Raw genomic sequence first — 25,809 nt, forward strand, 5'->3', positions numbered from 1 at the left:
TTTATATGGCCAATAGCCGAGTAAGGAGTGACTCACCCTCTGGTGCCATAGAGCTCCATTCACATTCGCTGTGAGTCACAGCTTGTCAACGACTGTGGTAATTCGTTTAACCAATGAATCCCAGCCCCCCCCCACCCCACCTTCTCCCCTCAGTCAAGTGCACTACAGACGAGGTTTGATGGCCTCTCTCTCCTGCTCTAAGGGGCTCAAATTGTGCCTGTCTCGCTCTTTAGTCAGGCTTTTGTTTTTAGCAACAGCGAAAGGGATGCATATTTAATTTGGCGCGCTAGAGTTAACAGCCACAGCTAGCATATTCTGCACTCAGCAGCAGTGCTTATAACTCCTCCATGCCCAACCACATATCTCTCTCACTCTCTCCCTGGCTCTCTCTGTTACGTTGTCACTTCAGTGGTACTGCTGCCTAAGAAGATTCCCATTGTATGGCTTCTTCTTATCTTCGCTATTTCTCCCTCTATTCTTTCCTCCTAATACCCCATGAGGATGGTGCCTGACTACAGGAAGCAGTACAACGTGAGCTCATCTCTCTTGAGGGGCCACAGGGCAAAGGGTCCCTCGGAGAGAGGAAGATGAGCTCACATTATTCCCCAACGCTCGCAGCGACACTGGGCTCTTTTCAAGATAGGATCGGCTATTTACCTGACTTTGGGACAGGTGAAAAAGTACCACTATATAAGAGCCCTAAGGGCTTATATATAGTCATAGCTGCCCCCTCCACTTCATTTCAGAGGGATTACCGGTTGGGTGCAGACAGGGATCTCTGAAGGGGGGAAACTCATTACTTCTTGTTTCCAAGAAACACCTGAGCTCTCTGAAGAGCAGCTACCCTGCCAACCACCCCCCCCCCCCTCCCCCCCACCTCTATGTACAGGCGTGCGTCTGAGTAGATCCTCTCCCAGCAACACCACCACCACCACCACCACAACACACTAGCTAACCGGAAGAGCGCAGCACTGCCATCACCATGGAGACAAGCGCACCCTGCACCTAACAACGCTATTTTTGGAGACTGCAAAGAGCCTCGTTCTGTCTCCTCTTCTTTCGACAGACCTCTTTAATTTCATCTTCTTTCATGAGAAAGAAGCTAAAACGAACCAGAGAAGACGTTATGCCGTACTGATCTCAACATTTCAGCACAGGCCTACCAGGGGCAGGCTTGCTTGCTTACTAAAGTATGTCATGAGGTCCTACCTGTGTGTTTGTGTCTGTGTCTGTGTGTGTGTGTGTGTGTGTATGTGTGTGTGTGTGTGTGTGTGTGTGTGTGTGTGTGTGTGTGTGCGTGTGTGTGTGTGTGTGTGCGCGCGCGCAAATCATGTGTATTACATTCTTTTATTTTTTTGCATGAAAGGAAGAGTGTTTATGTGGCATGTATTCAGTACATGCCATATATTGTCTTGATTTCATCCGTCTTTATCTGGATTGTCCCATATCATCAGAACCAATGAATTCCTACATGCCACATTGTAAGTCATCAGTCTGAAGGGTTTTCTTTGCCATCCAAACCAAGGCTCTCCCGTCTGCGTCATCCGTGTTGAATGAAGTCATCAAAAGCGCCGAGGACCCTGTGGACTACACATCTACGGCACACTCAGCCATCCCGGAAGGGGGGTACGCCGTCTCAAGAGAGAGCTACCTTGGGGGGCTTGTTTCAAGTACCCGTGAGTCTTGCAAACAACGATAGACACCGGGATGAACTGCCTGTACGCCTGCAGTCCTGCACCGTCTGACGGGGTGATAATAGATACTCCTTCAGCCCCATCAGAGGTGTGGCTGGTGAGATGCTGCGGACACGCCCACACAATCCTAATAATAGCGCTGGTAAGATGAACGAATGATGAATGACTTTCAACAAACCTTGGCTAATATCTAGGGACGTTTATTCATACTCAAATGTTGGAATACGAACATTAAGGCACTTCACTTTTTACATCGTACAGGAACCTAGTAGATTTACAGCGGCTTTAAAGACACAATGTTAAACTCGAAGCCCTTCCATTTCCTTATACGAGTGAATCGTTCCATCCCACCCTCAACGAGGGTCCAAATCCGCGTTTGAGCACTGTAACGTGATCACTGCGTTTCCCCTGCACATGGCTACTATGGGATATGCGGTTTCGGGTCGGGCCGCGGATCTTGTGTCGACGGGGCGGGATCGTGTTTCCAGAAGTAGCTGTCCACACAAGCGGGCTGTGTGGTGGGGCCGGCTCCTGAGAAGCAGACACGTGGGGGGGCTCTGCTGTTAACACACTAGACCGGCTTTGGGGTGAACAGCAACCTGGAAGAGGCGGATTAAGGTTGTAACTGCATTTAATATGCATCCACATCCTGGCCCGAGAGTCTTTTTTGCGTGGGCCCGTTTGGGATGCATCCGGCGTGTGAGGCCTGTGTGCTCCGCCTCCTGCAATGATGTCCCCCTTTAATCCGTCCATTGGAAAACAAAGACGGGGGATGTAGCGATTAGTTGAGATGTAGCGATGTAATGAAATTATAGAGGGGGAGGCGGGGCGGGGGTCAAGTTTCAATGAGCAGATAAAAACAAAGTCCTTCTTACTATAGAGGGATTTTAGGAGATCAAAGAAGCTGCTCAACAATGGCGTTCAGGCTGCTATAGATTCCCTCTGCATGTGAGTGAGGCTAAGGCGAACCCTACGGATGCTCTGAAGAGAACCCTGAAGAGAACCCTACGGACGCTCTGAAGAGAACCCTGAAGAGAACCCCACGGACGCACTGAACCTACAGACGTTCAGAAGAGAACCCTTAAAAGAACCCCACGGACGCACAAGAGAAAACTCTACAGACGCACTGAACCTACAGACGTTCTGAAGAGAACCCTGAAGAGAACCCTACTGACGCTCTGAAGAGAACCCTATGATACAAGAGAACCCTACAAACTACAGGGACCCTACGGATGCACCAATCACAATTGAGATCTGAGGATTTACAGAAATAACGGTCATTTCTGTTCTCTGGCTAATGGTTAGAAAACACACTACTATCTGCAACATGCTACGTGATAACAGCTTCCTCTACACAAACATTGTGTTCACTGGATGTTTAAGAGACCTGTGTATCTATTTGTCTAGTTTATTTATTTCTTGCGAGGGTTACATACTGCAGATGTCCTGATATATAACTCAAACATATTGCTTATTTGTTTATTCGCAGTCTGAGTCAAATTATCAGAAATAAATTTAGACTAAGTGAATCTGCATTCATTATCTCGAAACAAAACACAATCTATTTGTGTTACGCAGTTCATTAAGAGTCAGTGGAGCGACTGACCATCTATAAATAGCTATTTGGTTTGTTTAACAAATGATGGGGTCCATGTCTGGACGCCACCGCCGGTGACAGCAGCCTCCGCGTGAGGCACAACAGAGATGGAGGAAGGGAGTGCAGAGAAATACTCACTGTAGCCATTGTCTTCCTCTTTTGTCCCATCGATGGTTCCATCCGCCTGTAGCTGTAAGTGGAAGCCCTGGCGACTGTAGAGCTTCGTCACGATGCCCTTCAGTTGGGGTTCTGCGAAGCGGACACACACACACACACACACACACAGAACAGAGCAAAACAAGTGGTCAGTGATACATCTCTGGAGTCACGACCGTTAAGACATGAGTCACGTCTTACCAGGAACCAGAGACCTTTCAGGTCATCATTTGTTTCAGTGAATAAGCTTTATTTGCATGTCAATCCTCATCACATCAACAGCTTCTAAACATGTTCCTGTAAAATTAATAAATGTAAACTCATTTTTACACATAATGCTACAGAATAAGGATGTAACGGTAAGAAAATTTAACCTCACGGTTATTGTGACCAAAATTATCCCGGTTTTCAGTGTTATCGCGGTATTTTTAAGTACCCAAAATATGCCCATACTTCAGACTTAGTCTGGTCTCAGGCTGTGTTCAGTAAAATAAATAAATAAATAAATAGCGATCTGTTTTCGGCACATGTATGCCTATCTGCCTAAGCCCACGTTGAAATAATTTTGATGTTGAATGTTTATGGCGCAGTTGGTGAAATTAACAGAATTCATACAAATCATAAAAGCCTCTCCCTGTGTCATTGTGTGTGCGTGTATCCGAGGTGTGTGCGTGCGTGCGTGCGTGTGTGTGTGCGTGGGGGGTTCTTGATTGACCAATTTTCGAATATCATTCAGCGAATATTGAATAGCATTTTTGCCAAAAATCCCTATTAGAAGGCTGATGGATGTCTTGAGCGCTGTCGTCTCCTCCTTCCGCCATTATTCCAACTTCAAGAAACTTAAAAACATCATGGTGGGCTACACAGTGCTCCTGCGCGGCAACTTCAAGAGACTCGGATGAAGCGCTGGGAAGGATTTAAGCACACGGTTTCCACACCGTGGGCGAGGTTATCCACCGAGATAATCATTTTATTTGACATGAAAACGGTAACTGTTATTGACAACATTTTTATCAGGGTTTACCGTTACACCTGTAACCGTTACATCCCTACTACAGAATAAATGCTTCTACTTTTAATTGGGAGGCAGAGGCAGCAGTTCAAAAAAGACACATATGAGAGGAGGAAATGTGCTTTCATTCGTCAAGGAATCCACACAACTCTCTGGGTGTGGCAAGGACAAACGCTGGCACGAAATGATCATTAAATAACAACCGTATTGGAAAAAGTAATAAGCGTCTAATGAAACAAACAAACAGTTGAGGCTGCGTCAGCTTGTCGCAGAAGGAAAACAGCCCCCAAGACGTCTGGAACCCACGTGATGCTGGAGCGAGCGCCACTCCCTGGTCACGTGACACGTCGCTGTCAGCGATGCCGCGCTGAGGGCTGCTGAATCCACTCTCGGGTTACCTCGTGAATGCACAGCTCGCCTTGACGCTCGCCTAAACAGACCTTTTCCTTTAAGGTCTACTCCCCCCCCCAGATAGTGTACATCCCGTGCAGACGCCCACAAACCTTTCAGAGATGTGACGTTTGCATTTTATTAAAAAGCACGGAACGCTTTAAAAAAAACGCACTGTGCTTCCATGGTCGCGCCGGTTAACGCTGAGACGTGCAAAAACGCTCACTGTGGATTTGAACAATAGAAGAACAAAGGGAAGGATGGGCGGGGTCTTTCATAATGTGTGAGTGCATGGTGTGTGTGTGTGTGTGTGGAGACACGCAAGCATGTGCCTATAGTATGCACACACATGGACTTAGTGCACACACACGCAGAATATTTGATTAGATGACACCTTCTCACCACCACACCCAACCACTTTTCCTGCTGGAGTGTGAAGTGTGGCATTACACGGTGTGTTATGTAAGACACACACAGTCGTGCGCACACACACACCCACACACACACAAAGGCACACACCGAAACACACATCCACAGAAACATGCACAAAACTCACAAAACACACACTATCCCCCTCTCACCCCAAACAGACAGACACACAGAAACATAGACACTCTTTTTTTTCGCTCACACACACAAACACATTCACACACACACACACACGGAGACACTCCTATTCCCTGGTGGCTTCCTCCATGGGGACAGTAATGGGGGAGTAAGGAGTGTGTGTAGGAGCCACAGGGTTGGGGAGGTAAAGGGGGAGGGAGAAGGAGAGTGTAGAGGAGTCACAGGGTGAATCAGCAGCATTCTATACATGTAGACCTTAGAAATAGCCCCAGATGTACACCTGCCTCCCACAACAAAGCCGGGAAAACATGGCAACTGGATGGTAATAACTCGAGTAGACCCGTTCTCACAGTCCTGTTCTTGACTACCAGGGGACATTTTTCAATTTTCAGTCACAAACAGCTAAGTAAATGAAGTATATGATAAATATATTTCATTTTTTTAGCAATTTCCCGCTGCACGGTTACCATGGACTTTGATGTTCTGTTTATACATCACACTATTCATATGAATGAGAAAAACATTATGTCCAGTCTAGCTCCACTGGTTAAGGAACGCATTACAAGGGCTACAATTTAAGGGTATGATTACCACACAGTCCACCCGTGCTAAGACTGAATGCACTCACAGTATTTGAAAATAGTAAGATGCTTTGAATAAAAGTGGGTTGTCCAAATAGCCAGGAGCTTCTCTCATCCTGTGCTGTGCAGACCCCAGAGAAAGATGCCTGACTGGTCCTATGGCACTTACCCAGAAAATAAAAGCCACCCTACTCATTTATTCATGTTTTCTTTTCCGCTTGGAAGTTCAAGTAACTCCTGCTTTCAGGGACGAAATGGTGGCTTTTGAAATGCTACAATTTGAAACTGGTAAATAATATTGAAGCTAAAATATATTTTGTGGTATTGTATGGCCGGTCAAACATACCTCAGATAAACTTTGGCAGTGTCCAATGATCCACTTTTGTTCCTTGAAAGTTCCTGAGAAATGGTTTAAATGCTTCCATTTGTATGTTTTTTGCAAATCTTCTACAGTGCAATTCAATGAATGATATCGCTCTACATCCAAATGTATATAAGCCTTGCCTATGATCCTACCTACATAATTTCCCTCTGTAGTATCTTATTTTTCTTTCAACACAAAAAAGGCCAGAATAATCAAACCTCTAGTGGTTTGATTCAATCAAAGAATTAGTTTGTAGACTTAGTGAAAACAAACACAATATAACATAACGATCGTCTACCGCAGAACAGACCTGGCCTCCGCCGCCTCCTCTTCTTGGAGCCAAAGAGTTTGACGCGGGAAAAGACGCTCAAGCGACTGGGCTTCTCAGAAGCTCCCTTGGCCTTATTCGGACTGCTAACACAGCGGCAGGCATTGGTTTTCTCCCGCTCCCTCGCCTGCCTTTTCTGCCGGATGAGGGAGCTGGCAATTGCTGCAGCCATGGCCAGTTTGGCGGTGGTCTGGACACAAGTTCCAGACTAATGTTCAAATGAAAAGAAAAACTCGCCTGAATGACGAAACTCGTATTCGAGGAAAAAACCCAAATGTCCAGTGGTTGAAAAAACAAAACAAGAAATAATAAATAATAAACGTAGCAGACGAAAGCAGATAGCTCTACACGTCGGTATGTTGCTTTGAAGTCATGCATGCGCCTTCCATCGATTTCATGTTGGGTTGTTTTTGATCGATTTTCGCAACTAGGGTTGTGGTTCTTCGTAGGGGAGGGGGAGAGAGAAGTAGGATAATTCGCAATAAAAAATAAAAAGGCACAAATGTTCCACTCTACTGCTCCACGGAGTTGTCCCCCCGGCTCCCTTATGTTGGTAGCAACATTGCTGAGACGCAAGTTTTCAGTTGTTATCCTCCGGAAACCTTTTTTATAACGTGATCCTTTCTTGACGTGAACCCACGAAAAGTCAGACCTGCAGGTTATCGTACACGTCGCAGTAAAAAGTCCATCCAAACACACCTGTTCGCCAACGTATATACGCGATGCTTTCAGCCTGCTCTCACGAGTGAAAGCCCTGCTCTATCCGCTGCTGACAAGCTTTTAAAGGCAGGCGGCAGATCGGACGAGAGAATCACTGCGGAGAATGCCGCTCTTCTTTTTTTCTCCCGCTTTTTTTTTTTTTTTCTACTGAAGCAAAGCCACGCGCGGTGTGAGGTGCGTCGCTTCAGAGGCGGGAGTCGCGCGCCGGCAGGAGGAAAGCGCAGTTTCAGCTGCACCGCTTCCCACCCAGAACCCGTTGCGGCGCGAGGAGGGAGGTGGGAGGAGTGATGAGTTGTGTTGGAGGGAGCCGACAGCACGAGAGGATGAGACCTATTTGCTGTGTAGATGCCTGTTATCTGTGCTGTGAACTAAAAAAAAGTTTGAAACATCCACCGTGAGCCACATCTCAGAATAAAGAATGTGAGGTAGTGAGAGAGGAGAGGGAGAGTGGGAGAGAGGATGGATGAAGGCAGATTGCGACCAAGAAACAAACGAGAGGGAAATGAAGAGCGAGATAGCCTCAATTATTTTCTTCAAGTGGGTCGGTAAAAAACGGTTAGGTCGATATGGCCAAAGCTCTTGTTTTGTGAACCAACATCTCTATATTATAAACACCAAAACATGTCTACTTATCAATATTTTTCTGAAGTTGTTATGGGTGGATTCCAAGATTTGCGCTATCTGGGTTCTGTTGCTTTGAACGCACGCAAACCTAAACTCAGACCCCCAACCCTGTCTATGTTTATTTTCATTTTCAAATGTTTTATGGTTTGTTTACCTTGGTGTGTCCCTGTTAGCCCCTCTCACCTTTACACGCAGACTTTAAGTCACTCAAGGTTTTTTAAAGTTAGTAATATTCGTCTGGGGTGTCCATAAAGGAGACCAAGTTTGGTCCTACTTGGTCGTCATGTCTTTACATATTTTAAACAAATAGCATGCCCATACATATACTATAACATTAATACACATAGGCCTACATATATACATATACTATAACTGCCCTGATGATCCTGCGGAAACGGTATGGTTTCTACACGCCAGCAGTACCTCCACTGAGGTAAGGTGCTGACGAATGGCACGTTGTGGCCGATGTAGAAAGCAGTCCCCTCACACCCTTCTCTGGTCCTGCCTCCTGCTGCTCGGGCACAGCGCCCCTCTACTGCCATCTACAGGTATGGGATGGAACTGTTTGTTCAGAACCATTTTTAATGATCTTTCAAATTACACGCGTTCGACAAATGATTCAAGCCTGGATATTCCCTGAATACAATTGTCATATGAATGGCCATGAGTAGGGTTGAAATATCCTAACGCACAATAAAGTAGGTTTACTATTGGGTAATTCCTGTTCGCATAGGTCTACGTTAAAAAAAAGTGCATTTCCTTTCAATAAATTAATTTAATCTTCTGAGAAATTGTTCTGAAACAAAAACACTTTAAAAGTACCAGAAAAAAATACACATTTCAGAACAGCGTCGCCTCAAAGTTAGCGCTCGCCTCAGCAGGAATCCTGCTGGAGCGATAGGGAATTCAGCACCATGGAGAGCTCAGAGACAGTTCAAAGTCAAGATGAACGAAATAGCTCTGTCCCGCCATGAGATGCGATGAAGAAATAAACTCTGTATGTGCAGAGCTACAGTGCCTACAATCAGACGAAAATATTGCGAAAATAAATAATTTTATATAATAAATTACCTAATCAGTATAAACAATAGAACACTGTGATAGAGCAAATCGACTGCTGCCTACCTGATACGGACTTTCGGAGGGGGAAGCTCATGATCATTCCGAAGCAGAGCCCGATCTGGGTACGCACAGACTAGTCCCGGGACGTTGAAGTAAAAGCGAATAGTCGTGAGACGCGAGAAAGTTCAAAACATTTGTCAAAGAAAGAGAGAAGAAACGGTCCTGGGCGTAGTGGAGGAAGCTCTGAGGAGGGGCCACACAGGAAGATCATTAAAGGACATTAGCGATGTTCCATTATGACTACTCAAACGCTCATTAAACATTCATCCAGTGGGCTGTGGATCCTAACCATATGCTATGGGGCGAGGACACTGCTGGTTCAGTGGGCAATACTGAAGAAAAGTGATGGAGAAAAGTGGTGGAAATCGCATGGGCGGAGATTGTGCTTTGTGTCTTGTGGGACGGAGAAGACTTGGCGCTCATGTTACAGAAATCATGTAAAATGAGACGATAATGCATCGGGTAAACGGGTTATGCAGGCCTTTCTATTTTCCACTGAAAAAATAAATATCGACTTACTGGAAGGACAACGTGCATTCATTCTGGCTTTTAGATAACAAGGTTTTTCTTTCTAAACATGTAGGATGTGTTATTTTACGAACCACACGTTTGCTTGCCTGGCTCTTGAGCAAACAAGCGTCTTTGTTTATCTTCACAGCAGATATTAATTATATTCCCATGTTTGGTTGGTGGCCTGCTAATGATAAACAGAGGAATAGTCTACGTGTGCACGGTGTTTATGTAACGAACACCAAATATGAAAAAAACAATTATAATAATTACAATAAAAAAAGCATTTAGCAAATGGTTCGAAAATCTCAGGGTTTGCGGAGGTAATGATGATGAATTGATTGTTTGCATGTTTGGCCGCTAGATGGCGGGAATGCACCGTGAAAGGCGGCAGGCAGTCTGAAGCACTGACGCATACAATGCTTACAAACGCATACATATTTTTAAGAAGAAATCAACTAATAAATCAATTTAAAAGGAACCAACGCATTAATTAATACATCCACGATATATATTACTAACAAAATAGTGACGATTGATTGTGCTGCAGGCCTTGACTTCGAGTAATCCATCCCTCTAACCTCACAAACACGGCCAGTCTCTGTACTGTCCTTATCTTGCGTTTGTACGGCCAAGGTCAGAAACATAACACAGAAACAGAAGATTTATTTGTTCGAGTGCTCGATATTCCTGTATATCGATCTGGCGTGGTATAGTATTACGGATGCGAGCCAGATGATTTAAATTATCCGATATCAACCATTGCTTTTTGACACAAGCCTAACTCCATCACACAGATCTAATATGCTCCAGATCAGACTACATAATGTGATAAAGTGCTTCGGTCTATAGGTGCTCCGCTACTCATGTCTGACCTTCAGTGATGTCAACGCTCTTTTATGAGAGTTCTATGGAATCACAGGATTTAATTGAGGCGGCTGGAGAAGGTTTCTTTGTAAAACAAGATCTTTATATATCACTATAGGATAAGGTAAAGATCTGCGGGGGTTTCATAACAGACAGATAACAGGCTCAACTTTGATCGTTAAGGTGGTGATTAAAGATAGAAGGGCTAATATGAAAAACCCTTTAACGAAAGCGTTTATAAGGTAAACCCTTATATGCACTTACTTTCAACAGCCTTATCATTTTTCTGTAAATAATGTAATTGAACCAAATCCATTAAAACATGTGGCACTAATCAAACAGTGGATGATCTGCAACTACATCAACACCAAAGTTCTATGTTCCTGAACTGTGATCCGTCATGGAGGACAGATGGGTAAACAGCTCTGCAAACAGACTGATCCTACCCACTCATGCAGCCCTGTTCCCCCATACCGTGATAGAAAAGGTGTCCTTGGCTTTGCATACCGGCTACATAAAGCCTTGTGTGTGCAATGCTAAATGTAAATGTGTGACGTGCCACGTGTGCACACAGTGCAAGCAAAACGCCCCTAATGAACAAATGTCTCCATGGTAACACAGGTTGCTCAGCCCTCGATCGCCCATCACTCTCCCCGTCACTCCCGTCCCTCCCTCCGGGCCCCCAGACACAGAGATCGAACCCCCTGCTGGGCCTGCTGCCGGTTCATCACTATCACCATGGGGAGGGAGAGAGTGAGAGAGAGTGAGAGAGAGTGAGAGAGAGTGAGAGAGAGTGAGACAGAGAGAGAGAGACAGAGAGAGAGAGACAGAGAGAGAGAGACAGAGAGAGAGACAGAGAGAGAGAGAGATTCACCATTTGCGTCGGAGAGCCCAGAATGTGAGTCTGCTCTAGCCGTATTAACATAGACTGCTAAAGTAAACACCATCTATTGCTACCATTTCCAAATGAACAGGTCACGCACGCAAAAATATAATAATATACTTATTACTATACTCTCCATCAAACTGTGATTACAGTGCGCATAGCCATCAGTTCTAGTTTCATCACTTCACCAGTTTGGATAATTATCCTGCCGTTAAAAAGAGGAAAGAACCCTGCTGTTGTGGGCGTCTCTGGCCACTAGAGGGCAGCACCTCATGGGGGAAAAGAGGACAACGAGAATATGTGTACTGTCAAGGATGAACAGCACACTGACCTTTGCTTCATGAGGTATAACCAAACAATTAACAGTGTCCCTTCTTCATAACAGCTTGCGGCCGTGCCGGTAACCCACTGCCATGATTTTCATGCTTTTTCTAAATTTAGACCATTCTAAGTTTTTACCAGGGGAAAGCGATGACTCTACGGCAAACTTGACCTTGCCAATCGGTAATTAATAGAGTGTCGAAACTGGAGATCAAAGATATGTGAAGACGCCCATAGGCAAATACATGATCAGTACACTGACGATGGCAACCGTCAAATTAAGAAGAGACAACACAAAAGCAAAAACACATGGAGGCATAGCCTCCAAACCCAATCAGGACAACTACACCCAAACGGCCAAGAGTAGGGGGCGCTCCACCAATCCACCCTATTGCACCAGTTGACCAACATATGTTGCCACTGTGTGCGCTATTGTGCGGTACACCGGTCAGTAGCACCGTGTCCTTCTTCCACCACATCATCATCATCATCATCATCTCCCAGCGAACGCTAAGGCCCCCCCCGAGCTGCGCAGCACACAACGGCACGTGTTGCCATGGCGACGGCACACACGTAGGAGGGCGTGTGTGCGTGCGTCGTGGAGCGAGAAACAGAGAGAGAGAGAGAGAGAGAGAGAGAGCGAGAGAGAGAGAGAGAGAGAGAGAGAGAGACAGAGACAGAGAGAGAGAGACAGAGAGATGGAGCGATGGAGAGAAAAAGGGAGCGAGAGCAGTGGAGACAGGAAGAGGATGGGGGGTTGGGTGTGAAATACCTCCCACTGCTCCCACTCTCCCCGCCCCCACCAACCGCCGCCCTTCCCCCCTCTAGCCATCCAAGGCTCCTCCGAGCTAAGTGGAGTCGGCGGGGAGCATGGATTGCAGCACACATGAGACTGCTGCTCATACCCCAGTCTGTCCTGCTGTCTGTCTGTCCGTGTGTCTGTCAGTCCATTTGTCTTGTCTGTCTGCACTGCGTTGCGATGCACCTATAGCCATGCCGAGCAAGGTAGCTGGAACGTGTCGCAATTGAAGGAAGAAACTGTGAGTCTAGGCTGGAAAGATAGCTGGAAGGCAGGTCTCCATCCCCATGGCTCATCATTAGTTTAAAACTGTGAGTGGACTCTCTCTGACCCAGACACAATGTCTCAGCCGAAGCTGAGTCCTTCCCCATTGATTGTGCTGTCGTTCATCTCAGCTGCTCGCGGGCCTGTCGGTGTCTCCGGCCCCACTGGACTTCTGTGTGAACCTTGTGATCCTTAGAAAGGGTCTAATGGTGGGACAATTGATCATTTCTAAGTATAAGTTGTTGAGGAAAGTTAGACAGTCAATGGAAAAAGTCCAGCCCTGTCGTTGTTTCATCTGTGTAGACTATGATTCAGTTTCAGACGGGGGAAATAGTGAAGTGTGACAGAGTGTAGTAATTATATTCCAACCTCTAACCTTTTGTAAAAACAGATTTTGTTTTCACACACTTCAAAGTCGGCTGTCTCGCTTTCTGCCAGTTTGTTTTTTTGTCTAGGAGATAAAGTAATTGCATGTCCATTAGTCATCCAGGAAGGATAAAGGTTGTGAATCATTCTCACTGAAGTGATTCCAGAAGCTGAGCGTCTGCCATGACAGACATTTTATTTTAGGTTGTTTTGGTTGTTGTTGTTCTACAAAAGATGGCTGCTGAAGACAAAATACTCATCCAATGTTCCTCTTGCCAAGTCAATTTAACTGACGCCACATGTTCAGTAGTTTAGTTAATTCTTTCCTTCTTTTTTTTGTGCTTTCCTTCATGACTTGAGCCAACATTGGAATGCTTGCTAATGAATGTCTTTGCAAGAGAAAATGTATTTGTATGTGGGGAGACATTTCCCTCTGCGTACAAATAAATAATGAACGGGTGTGTCCGTCTGTGTGTGCCGGGAGGGAGGGGGGTGATCCAATATCAACAACAATCAATTAATCATAGCAATGGCAATTAAATATATTTTTTTAGCTCAACACGTGAATGAAAAATCCATTGACTACAAAGGCCATGAGGTACAATAAACATACTTTAAAGTAAGACAACTTTGAACAAAAATATATTCTATTTAGGTTAACGCAAAGAAAGGACACCGAATGTGTGTGCGTGTGTGTGCGCATGCTTTGTGTGTGTGTGTGTGTGTGTGTGTGTGTGTGTGTGTGTGTCTGTTATGACTACCTGGCTTGTAACCATGTAACACAACCTCAATCAAAGGATCCAAGCGGAGTGTGAAATGGCTTGGCTCGCATGCTCTGAATGACTAATGCTGAGCCAGGGAGGCCGGCCCATCAGTATGACACATAGAGCCATGCAGGGCACACACGAACAATGCAGAACACCACACGCTAAGCACACACACGTATAGAATCATGAAGGTACATGAAGCACCAGGTAGAATGCTAAACTCCTGTCGTCCACATGCATGCATAATGAATCAGGGAAGGTTGCTTTGGATGAAATTATCTTCTAAATGAGGAAATAGTAAGAGAACACACACAGAAACACAGCACACCCCTCGGCTCTAAATCTTGGATCCGATTTGTTTATTAATAAAATTGCTTACATCGTCTTCATCGGTCGTTTCCCTGATCAGAGGCGAATAATTGGACCCTGTTTAATAACCGTTATGTAACAATGGTGAAAACACGTCAGCGGAGTATGATTTTGCAGACGTCACTGACAGAAGTGACGCGCGTATGCACGCGTGTGTGTGTGTGCGTGGATCATCATGGTCATAACAGCGTCGTGATATCCCCCGGGGATTGTGGGTACTGAAAGGGAACACAGTAAGGTGGGAGGCATTGTGGCTGACACTGTGAGTGACAGCTGTGCAGGAGGTCACATGTAAAGCAAGGCTAACCTAAAATTTAGAAACTTAACAACCCACGTTCTGAAGGGTTATGTGTCAACATGTTCCCCCAACAGCACAATATTTTGACGAGACTCAGTCTGAGCGATCAAGCGACGTCACTGTCTGTCCTGGCTTCACTTGAACTAACGTCACCGATAAGATTTGGCAAAATGATTTTGTTGTACCGATTCTGTTGAAGAGCATTTAGAATGACTGTGCTCTTTCCACAAATATAAACAATAGTGTAATGGCCCTTTCGCCTTTTGGAATCAACATGCGTTAGTATAGTCAGTACAGAGTTTGTGGACACAATAAGAGTGAGAAGAGCTTTACCAAGGGTCTTATCATTAAGACCATAGAGCTTTATTGCTGTTGTTTACATTTGATTCTCGCACACACAACACTGCTCTTAAGCAAAGTTGGCACAACAAAGGGATTTTGATTCATATATATATCATATAAAATAGTAATTATGTATATTGGTAAGGGAGGTTTAGTGAAGCCAGGAAAGACGGTAATGATGGTTTGATAATGTGTGTTCTCACTGAGGAAAACAGAAACAATCAGGTAAAGCAATACACCGAACCCTGTAGAATGAGGATGATATGTAATAGACCAGAAACACTAACATGTTCAACAGGCCCTACTGCTCCTTTCAATGATAGCATAGCACCCTGCACACACATATAAACATGGGAGTATACTTCGTTGAGTTTTATACAAACAAGGGAGAAAGCTATAGTCAACCGCACACAAACACACACACACACACACACACACAAAAACTGATTCACACACACACAAAATTACACACATACATACACACAAACTGACACAAGCACATACACACAGACACACAGACAAGCACATACACACAAACACACAGACACACACACACACACACACACACACACACAAACACACGCTGCCAAATGGGATAGTGAGTATCTAAACGATTGTTATCTGACAGCATCCACAGGGTTGTCGTCACCAGGACAGGAGGCAGATGAAAGATAAATCATTTGAGGATTAGGGTACGTATCCTCCTTTCTTTTCTTGGCCAGAAGGGATGATCGCAACTGCCGAACACGCAAGTCATGGACGATGCCTCAATAAGAGGTAGCGTGGCAATATGGATCGCATCACATGTCAAAACCCTCCCATCTGCATCCTGTCCTCTTTTCTGGTCACCGCACACACACAGTGCACACTCTCCAACCCTAACTACCACACATCCACACTTCCTCATAACGTCACCACCGAGAGGCGCCATGTGGCATCTATTGACAACTAGAAGCGAACGGAGGCCAAGATCTTGCTGGAAGAGGAACATAAATGTGTGTTTTTTAATTAAGTGCCTTTTTTGGCTAATTTTACCAGCAGCAGCCATCAGAAATAGACGCGCAGTGAAGTGATGCCAGTCTGAGCACTGCGCTCAAAGAGGCCTGAATCAAAAGGGAGACGGAAGCGGGGTTCGAGGTACAGACGCCGTCCCAGACGCCACCTGCTTCATGCTGAATGTCTGGTGACATTAAATAAACGCCCCAACGGGCTGACGCGGGGGAACATTAGGTCACAGCCAGGACTCTGTTTGTTCGACACTGCCAGCTCCAATCCTCAAGCGCTTAAATGCACTTTTCTTTGTTTTTCCACTCGGTCGACCAAATGGAGAAGACAATTCTATTCTTGGACAACATAATCTTTTATTGTCAATTATGATCCGTTATGAGAATTCAAAAAAAGAATAGACTGCTAGCTCCACATCTACACTAGCCTTGTATGACACGTCTCCTGTGTAGCAGCCCCTCCAACAACTCTCTTCTCCCTCCAACCCCTTCAACACCCCCCTCCTCCCCTTGCCTCCTCCTGCCTGGCCTCAGGGACATTGTAGGCCCTGATGTTAACCACTATCCAGAGACCAGGCGCTCGAAATAACTTGCCCCGTGAGGCTGTCTGGAATGATTGGCTTTACAGGAACGCCAATGCGAATCAATGAAGTAATTACTTCCGCGTGATTATGTTGATTGCTGATTGACATGGGAATCGTTTTGGCTGTTTGTCTTAAACCCCGCCCTTAAGCCATATTCCAAAAGCTTCAAACCTCCCTGACAGGAGTAGCCGTGAGTTGATAGTGGACGGAGATGAGTCACTATTAGGTCATGTGAGCTAAACTCGGAGCACACGCACACACACGGGCACACACAGACACAGAGCCTCACGCGCACAGACTGGCACTCAGTGTCGCGCCGTCGACTAGCTGCCTGGTAGAATCAACGGTAACACGACGACGATGGATGTCTTAGCATAGTGGTCGGCGCTGGCGGCAGGCACAGGTTGGAGGAGGAGGTGGAGGAGTGGGAGGAGGAGGTGGGGAGAAGGGGTGGGAGGAGGAGTGGGGGGTGAAGGAGGTGGTGGCGGAGGAGGTGGTGGTGGAGGAAGTGGATTGAAGGGGGGGGAGTGTATGAGGAGGGGGAGGAGGAGGAAGAGGAGGAGGAGGAGGAGGGTGAGGCCCACGAGGAGGAGACCACGGTAAGAAACATTAGAATAGCACCCTAACGTAAGACGAAACAAGGTGTAGCTCTACCCCTTCGGTCTAGTTTTCAAGGCCCAGGCACTGTGCCGTGAAGTGTATACTTAAAGCAAAAGTAAAATATTAAGGCCTTTTTATATTTTAGAAGCTTAGTCTAGATGCTGGTTCGGCCCTCTAGCACCGCGAAATGTATCACCCCTGCACACACCTGCTCAAGCTTAACCGGAAAATGTGTGTATGTGACTAAGTGAACGAGTGAGTGAGTGAGGGTAACAATTTTTGTTTGCAGTATGTTGCATGTTGCCTCTTTCTATTACTTTTGACTTCATCTTGGATTAGAGGAGGTTTTGACTGTGTTTCATAAATAATTTAAAATTATATTTCAGTGGAATTGCTTTCGACCATTGAAAAAATGGAAATGATCATTTGTGCCTTCGTAATATAAAAAGAACATGGATAATAGTTATCATGCCCGAGAAAATGTAAACATTTGAACAGGTTCTAAAGAAGATTAGTAGTTTCTCACTAAAAAAGGAGCTCTCAAAATGACGACATGTGTGACATGAACACATAATAAGATGATTATGAATCGAATAATAATAAAGATCTGCAATGCTAACCATAGGTCCAGGGTGTCTCTCTGTCAACTACAAGCTCAGCTGTAGTGCAACACATCTAAGGTTCATCCAAAGACACAGAAAAAAAGACATGAACAGGGACAGATGTACCACGGATTTGACCGCCAGAAAGTGATGTGTGTCAACTACGAGACGCCGTTACTTGTGTAGGGTCAGCAGCACTGGCTCAAAGTCTGCCTGGGAACCATGACATCATACACAACATGGTACAGTCCTCACATGAGCCCACGGAATGGAGGCGGGACCACCGTCTGGGGGTTATGCTGTGTCCTGAGTCACTGCTTGTCTCTGTGGTGAGGCGCACAGCCGATGCACACAGAACACCATGAAATATGGCAGAGAATCATGTTTATACGTGGGTGAATTAAGCAAGTTTGATTCTCTATTCAGATCTTTCCTGAGTTCACTGTTTAAAGATTTGAAAGACAAAATCAATTTGGATCTGTGTGTCGCCGTATATTCGGAGAATCAGCAGCAGACAGCTGTCAGTTTGGCTGGGTGACCTGGTGTGGTGTGTGTGGGGCTGTGTAATTATATGAGTAGCAACTGGATTAGCAGCTACCACAAGCGCTAATGACTGCCATAAGGCCCAAGGTCTTACGAAGCATTAAAATAAACACAACCGCAGACTCTCACAAATACACACACACACACAAACACACCCACACATACACACAAACATATGCACAGACACAGGCACATACAGACACACACACACACACACATACACTTTGTGTGCGTGTGAATATATTTGCATAAATATAGCCCTATTAATTTATCTGGACTCCTCCCAGTATCCATAAGTACCAAGTGGTGATGGACAACATATTTTCAACCTCCGTCAAGGATAAGTCAACAGTGAATACAATGCAAAAATCACAAGGGGGCTGAAGTTTGACACATGGAAGAGTACCACTTCATAAGGCTGATGCATTATTTATGAATACCTCCTTCTGTAGCGATGTATTCACTACACTTACAATATCCCTTGGAGGCCTGAAACTCGCTGACGGACGGGCAGTATAATGCAGTTTGAGAACGCCAGTCGGAATGAGCTCCTTAGTTAACTACCTCCTCAAACCCTAATATTCAGGAAATTTTGTTTCATGCCGAAACTGCATGCTTGAGTGTAATGGGATGTCTTCTCTGCTAAAGTAACATGGGTATAATTCTTGACAAGCTCAGCTAACAGCCTTTCAAAGAACGTTAGTAAGCTGTCTTTATTCAGGCGCCTTGAGGATAAAGTAGCAGAGAGAAAGCACCGGAAAAGCAGAGTCTGCAGTAATCTAAGGTGAGGGCCACTGGATGCCTTGGAAGTCTCCAAAACATCTCTGAGCATGGACCAACTACCTCCTCCTAAACAGTATATACACATCCAAGGAGAGAGAGACCATTTAGCCTGGAAAGGATAGCCTGGCCACCTAAAACAAGGCCAATCCATCAAAGAGACAACGGAAAACTGTCATTGTGCCAGCTTACATTATTTAGAACACTAGACACTACTGAAACATGGCTTTACCGCCAGATCTAATGAAAAGAGACATTGCCATGTATAAGATATAAGATAAAGTATACGATTATACACTGTAAGACAGAGGTGGATTGAATGCATAGATGCATGCGCTATTCCATAGTGGAATGGGATCTCTAATGTTCTCTCCCTAGTAATAATATGTATATATGTATATATATACATATATATATATATATATATATATATATCATATACTGTATTTACTAACAATGACCCCTCTTATAGATGGGATGTTGTGCGGTGAAGCCTTTTTAGGGTGTTCACAACAACAGCATCCACAGCCAGCTTTGGTGAGAATCAGCCATTTGGCACACCACCAAGCTTCTCCAGGGACAAACCGTGCCCATGTTTAACATAATCTCTGACCCAACCCCAGATCTCAGAAGACACTCCCACTGTCGATATGCCTCCTCCGAATAGGCCTGTTGTGTTCCAGCCCTAGAAGGCTCTGGTAGGAACATCATGTTACTTCTCAGTGGAAACCCATCCTTGCTTTCTCCCACTGCCAGTTCCCAGTATAGTTTGTGGTTCCAATAACAACAAGCCCAAGACAAAACACAAAACATATTTCATTTGGTTTCACTGAGATATTTTGGGCGGAGGCAAATTGTCTCCTAAAAGTATGGTTTACAGCAAATGGAAAAAAATTAAAATTGAAATATCAAAACTGTGCCGGAATGGAAACACTGGAGAAGGAAGCAGGAATGCAAATGAGTGGATGTGCCGAGACTTATCATCGCTTCACAGACCTTCTGTTTTTCTTCGCTCTCGTCTCCTGCGACGCAGAATATATTTTCTGGATAAATCCACCCTTGTGTTTTCCTAAAACAGTCGGGTTAATCTACGACAAGGTGGCAGAGGTAGATAAATATCTGGCCTAGCACAGTATCTTCCGTCGCATGGAAAACTCTGTACACTGAAGGTTTGACAACAATACATATCCAATGCACTCAAAGTAAGCGTCTATTTTTGACTTTTGTTGAACAGAAAAAACAGAACATAATATGATTCAGGTAATTTTATTGGAGATGTTAGCAATACATTATGCCTAAAACATACACTGAGACGGACGCCGTTACCTAATACTTTCATTTTCTTCCGTACATTGCCTTGTGTGAATGAGTGAATGTTGAGAAATGTTGTTTATTAAAGTGTTTCCCTTTTTATGGTTTATTTTTCTCTTCCCATCCGTCAGCAACCTCTCTGTTAGCTCCATTAGCAAGGGCTGGACTCAGCAGTTTGGCTCATGGCTCCGCTTCAACAGCTTAGCGCTTGCTTATACTCTAATACGGACAAGCAACACACTCCATTAGTGTCCCAAGGGAAAACAAATCAATAGGCTAATGGCGCTAACAATAATGAGGCAACAACAACAGCATTCATATAAAAATAAAATAATTATATATGAATCATTAATTGGTCCTTGTCTTGGATAAACCATTAGCCCATAAAGCCATGAGCCTCAGCTGGGAACCGTGTGTGTGTGTGTGTGTGTGTGTGTGTGTGTGTGTGTGTGTGTGTGTGTGTGTGTGTGTGTGTGTGTGCGTGCGTGCGTGCGTGCGTGCGTGCGTGCGTGCGTGCGTGCGTGCGTGCGTGCGTGCGTGCGTGCGTGCGTGCGTGCGTGCGTGTGTGCGTGTGTGTCTAAAAACAGTGTGTCAATTACCACAACTTGGGATAGAAGGTATGATGTTGTCAACTACCCAATGGCCTGTTAAGGATTTCACAAACACACACAAACTGACGCATACACACACATCCTGCCCATCCTTGTACAGGGGAGGCTCCTAGGACCCCAGGTAATTCATTCTGTGTCAGTGTGTGTATCAAAGGTCTGCTACGTGTGAGAAAACTGAAGGGGTGGGACCAATCATTTCATTTGTTTGGAATGGCTTTTCGGATACATGCCATGTATTACAAGGTAAGGGGTTAGCCTTCCACCTCAATAACGCCTGCAGGGAGCATAAGAACATCGAGGTTGGAACCCAGCACCTATTTGGCAGACAGTTCACATCCTATCCACTATACTATCCCGCCCCTCCTATTTGCTTTCCAATTCCTTTCCCGTTATAAGTCCCCAAAAGTTTCCTCTTTTCCCAACACCTCCTTGCCCGTTTTAAAACTTTGTTAGGAGGATGACCGCCAACTCAACTTAACGTGGGCCTTTCAGTGTATCAGAAGGGTTTTTCACAAATACGTGCCTTGACTACAGGGAACATTTACTCATTTAGTGGAGGCTTTGATCTAGAGAGACTTACAAGGGAGGCGGTAAGGCTGTAATAATATAATAAGCCCGTCTGGTCTTCCACCTACCCGCGTTCTCCCACACGACACCCCATCCACTGCACACTGCGCTGGCTTCCGGTGGCTGCTCGGATACCAGTCACTGTGAATGGTTCAGCCCCATCCTAGATCCAGCACAGGGTCAAACCCTCTACCTGACCGGTCCACTTCGCTATGCGTCGATCAAGAGGCTTGCTACTCCATCACTATTAGGAGGACCAAATGAACAACATCCTGATTGGTTGTGGTCCTGGCTCTACCATGGGGGAACGAGCTCCCCACTGATCAAGACAGCAGAAACCCTTCACATCATCCGTCGGACACATCTTTTAAGACTGCACTTGAAGGACTTTCCTTCTTTGATGAATTATTTTGCACAGGCATGATTTTTCTAAATTCTGGTCTTGTGTCTTCATGGTTGAATGCACTTTAAGTAAGTCACTTTGGATTTGAAAGGACTTTGGAATGAAAGGGTGTCTATGTGTCTTTGACAGACAGATAGTGAGAGAGGAGCGTGTGGGATGTCTGTGTGTGATGCCATGCTTACATGGAGAGCAGACAAATACAAAGCAAACAAGCACACAATCAGTGGTTGAGATGACAGGTGTGCACCTTGAGTATGTGTGAGGGTTGCGATTACATCACACTTATACAAACACAGTGACACACAAAAACACACACACAGGATACTCTATTTCTGTTTCCCCCTCTCTTTTCTCTCTCTAAATGTATTGATGTTGTCTCTACCGCATTTCTGCTTCATAAAGAGAGTAAATAAAAACATTTCCACGGGAGCAGGACAATAATATCTTTGTTGTATAATACTCCCGCTACTATACATGCCTCTTACAAATGCCTTGGGGGTTTGATTTCAATGTTGACAATTCTGTCCAGTCCCATGCATTCATCTATGGATGTTTTGTAATGCAGCACAAAGTATGTAAATGTAATGTTTAGCTCCCCTGGGATCAGGGAAAAATATGAATATAGAATCTACACAACGTTAGCATTGTGCAACCCAAGCACACACACACACACACACACACACACACACACACACACAGGAAGGGAAGAAGGAAGAAGATAGGAAGGGTCAGAAAGACAGAGGAAGAGTGCCAAAGACAGCATGCTCTGTTCAGTGTTTGATGTGTGTGTTAAATCACAGCCATATGTTCACGCAAGGTGGGAGGATATAGATTATGGACTGTGTTTAGGTGTCCACAGGTGTGCCTGTCTGTGTGCATGTGTTCGTGCATGCAGTTTATTATGTGTGATCCAAATTAAAATAATGTTAGGTCTACAATGTAGAATTGAATTGTACATGGTTTAAACAACCAATATAGCATCCACATAGTGAAGTGAAGTGAATGCACAGCACGAACGAGAGAAAGATTATTAATGGACTAGTGTGGTCTGACTTTGGTTATCATTGATTGGGTGAAAGAGGTTCACAATTACTGGATGCGAGTATCAAACGATGCTCGAAATCTGCATATTTTACGTTGATTTGAAGAACGCACGTCTAAAATTGGGCGTAGTTTTAACCCTTTCGTCCGTCCGCATGCCTGTGTGAGTGAATCATGAGTTTAAGTAAGGCTCATCCCTTTGCAGAGGTGTCTGACTTATGAAGCCTCTCCTCTCAGAGTAGCAGCAGACAGATGGAAAAGGGGCGGGGCTACCGGAGAGGCAAACATTTGCAATGCGGTGGGGGAACACAGACAGCTTGTTGTGAATGGGTGCATAACAAGCAAAAAATCTAAACCCCTCCCCCCTTCAGGGAGCAAGAGAAGAGAAAAAAGCCGCCTTTGCTTTGATCCCTGTAGCTCATCGGGAAGAAGCGCAGCTGAGCTGCAAAACGTACACTGGGGGGAGAGGGATGAGGGACTTCTATTGCATGGCCTGAAGGTGCCGTGTGCTGTCATGCGTGCTCCCCGGGAGCAGGCAGAGGGGATTTCTTCCGTCTGCTCCCAGACACCTTCAGTATAGGCTGGCCGGTGCGTGTAATCCCCTCGGAGGTTCAGCGCCGGGATTACAGGGAGGAGGGACGGGCCTTCACGTTCCGGATGAAAGCCCAACATTATAGTTTCATCATGGCGTCGTCATCACAAGCAGCGATGGGAACAGTGTTAAGGACTAGTGAGATCACAGAATGGTAGTCGTCTGGCGATCAGTGCTGCGGTTGAATCTGTCGTCGGTGGTTCAAGTTGAATCGTCGTGTCGTCCTAGTTTTGTTTTTTGCCAGATCTTTGCACCTAGACGGTGAACGATGATGTCGATGTGTGCTGCGAACAAACACGACATTACAGAACGGTGGTGATTCACCGATATGCCCCGCAGATGTAACTGTATCACAGTGTAATCACTGTGCTGTTATCATTGATTCTTTGTCTCCAGGACCTCGACACTAAACAATGACGTCAAACAGAATCGTAGTGATCTGCCGGTACGTTCTGCAGATGTAACTGCCACACAGTGTAATCACTGTGTCATTATCGTCCAGCCTTGCCAGCAGGACCGCGATATTAAGAGATGACATCACTGTTTACTGTTAACAGAACACTGACATCCTACAATTGTCAGAAATGCATTCCCTTGTCATTTTCTACAGCATCCTATACTGTCCTCATCCTATAGTCTATATGCATCCCATCCTTATTGAAATCTTTCCAAATAGATTCATCAAAGCCCTGGAATTGGTTCAGAAATATTTATTTTTGGCAAACTCTCAGCACAGTTTGACACACACACACACACACACACACACACACACACACACACACACGTTCACACCAGACACATCATGCGGCGACAGTAATGCCGTCCTCCTGAGCAGCTTGCACATGAAGAGTCATCCTGCCTTCCTTTGTGAATTCAGTCACGTCCACCCGGCACCCCAGACAAACAGAATAAGTCATTCAAACTACTCCTCGCAGACCCCTTTCATCTGTCCATCTGTCTGATTCATTGTGTCTGTCTGTTTGTCTTACCATCCCTTTATTTATTCCTTTAACAGTCCCACACTTGTCCTGCTGTTCGTTTCTCTCTCTTCATCTCTCTTGACAGTCGGAAATCATAGAAAACATGATATGACAAAGGAAAGACATATGAGGGATGATGCGGCCTACAGATTTTTTGACGACTGAAAACAGTGGAAGTTGTTCTTTTTGGTGTCGATGACAAATATGGGGGTTGCAGAGATTGGCACACAGAAAGTTTAGAAGACAACTCTGCTGTTCAGCACTGCATGCCCTTTCCATACAGAAACCAATGACATTTATTTTCATGCTGCTGCAATGACCAGAGGAGGGGAGTGTAGCTGGAGACAGATAAGGAAAAGGTCAATGAGCCTTGATAATGGACTGGGGATAGGGATGAACGAATGGAAGAAATTGAGATGGGGAGAAGATGGGAAAGAAAGAAAGAAAGAAAGAAAGAAAGAAAGAAAGAAAGAAAGAAAGAAAGAAAGAAAGAAAGAAAGAAGGGTGAGGTTGTTTCTGGTAGTTGGACTAATTATCAGCAGCAGATTGAGAGACCCGCAGGGTGGAGTTTCTAATTGGAGCCTGGCTAACTGGGATGGATCGAAGACAGTGGAAGGAAGGCAGCGAGCCTAGCTGCTCAGCCAGGGAGCACAGCGAGGCCAGCAGCCACCTCCCTCTGCGATCGCTCTCCCACTTGCACTTTCTTTGTCCATGTGTTTGTTTGTCTGTTTGTCCTGTCTGGAGTGTGTGCCTCAGGCTGGCAGCAGCCCAGCCAGGGGTCTGGGAGAGGGAGAGGCTGGCCCAGAGAGGGAAGCCACACACAGACCCACACACAGAAAGAGTGAGAAAGAGAAAGAGAGAGAAAGAGAGGGAGAGGGAGAGGGAGGGGGAGAGGGAGAGGGAGAGAGAGAGAGAGAGAGAGAGAGAGAGAGAGAGAGAGAAAGAGAGGGAGGGAGAGTGAGAGAGAGAGAGAGAGAGAGAGTGAGAGAAAGAAAGAGGATGAGAGACAGACAGAGACAGAGAGAGAGAGAGAGAGAGAGAGAGAGAGAGAGAGAGAGAGAGAGAGAGAGAGAGAGAGAAACAAGCAAGGAGGGGGAGCAGCGAGTTATGACAACAATAACAACAACCCCAAAAAAGAATGAACGAAACAAATAAACAACCCAAAGCAAAGTCAGCGAGGAGGAGGGAAAGGGGGGTGTGGGGTGTAAAACACAAACCTTCGGGCTCTGAGCTCTCTTTGTGGATGG

The 25,809-nt window shown here is 45.3% G+C and overlaps 1 protein-coding gene across 3 annotated transcripts in view; it reads right to left on the bottom strand.

Moving 5' to 3' along the window:
• Positions 1-25,809, bottom strand: part of fgf13a (fibroblast growth factor 13a) — a gene marked incomplete at both ends in the record, with an annotated part of 81,315 nt that overhangs the window by 17,103 nt on the left and 38,403 nt on the right. The window contains 2 exons of one of the 3 annotated variants that reach the window (XM_079744264.1): positions 3,430-3,540; positions 9,159-9,189. In XM_079744264.1, the coding sequence (XP_079600390.1) occupies positions 3,430-3,540; positions 9,159-9,189 (142 nt within the window). Of the gene's footprint in view, positions 1-3,429; positions 3,541-6,671; positions 6,865-9,158; positions 9,190-25,809 lie in introns of those variants that run through there. The other 2 variants (XM_079744265.1, XM_079744263.1) reach the window with 2 other exon arrangements.

The sequence above is a fragment of the Pollachius pollachius genome, assembly GCF_949987615.1.
Source record: "Pollachius pollachius genome assembly, chromosome: 10".
Classification (NCBI taxonomy): Eukaryota; Metazoa; Chordata; class Actinopteri; order Gadiformes; family Gadidae; genus Pollachius; species Pollachius pollachius.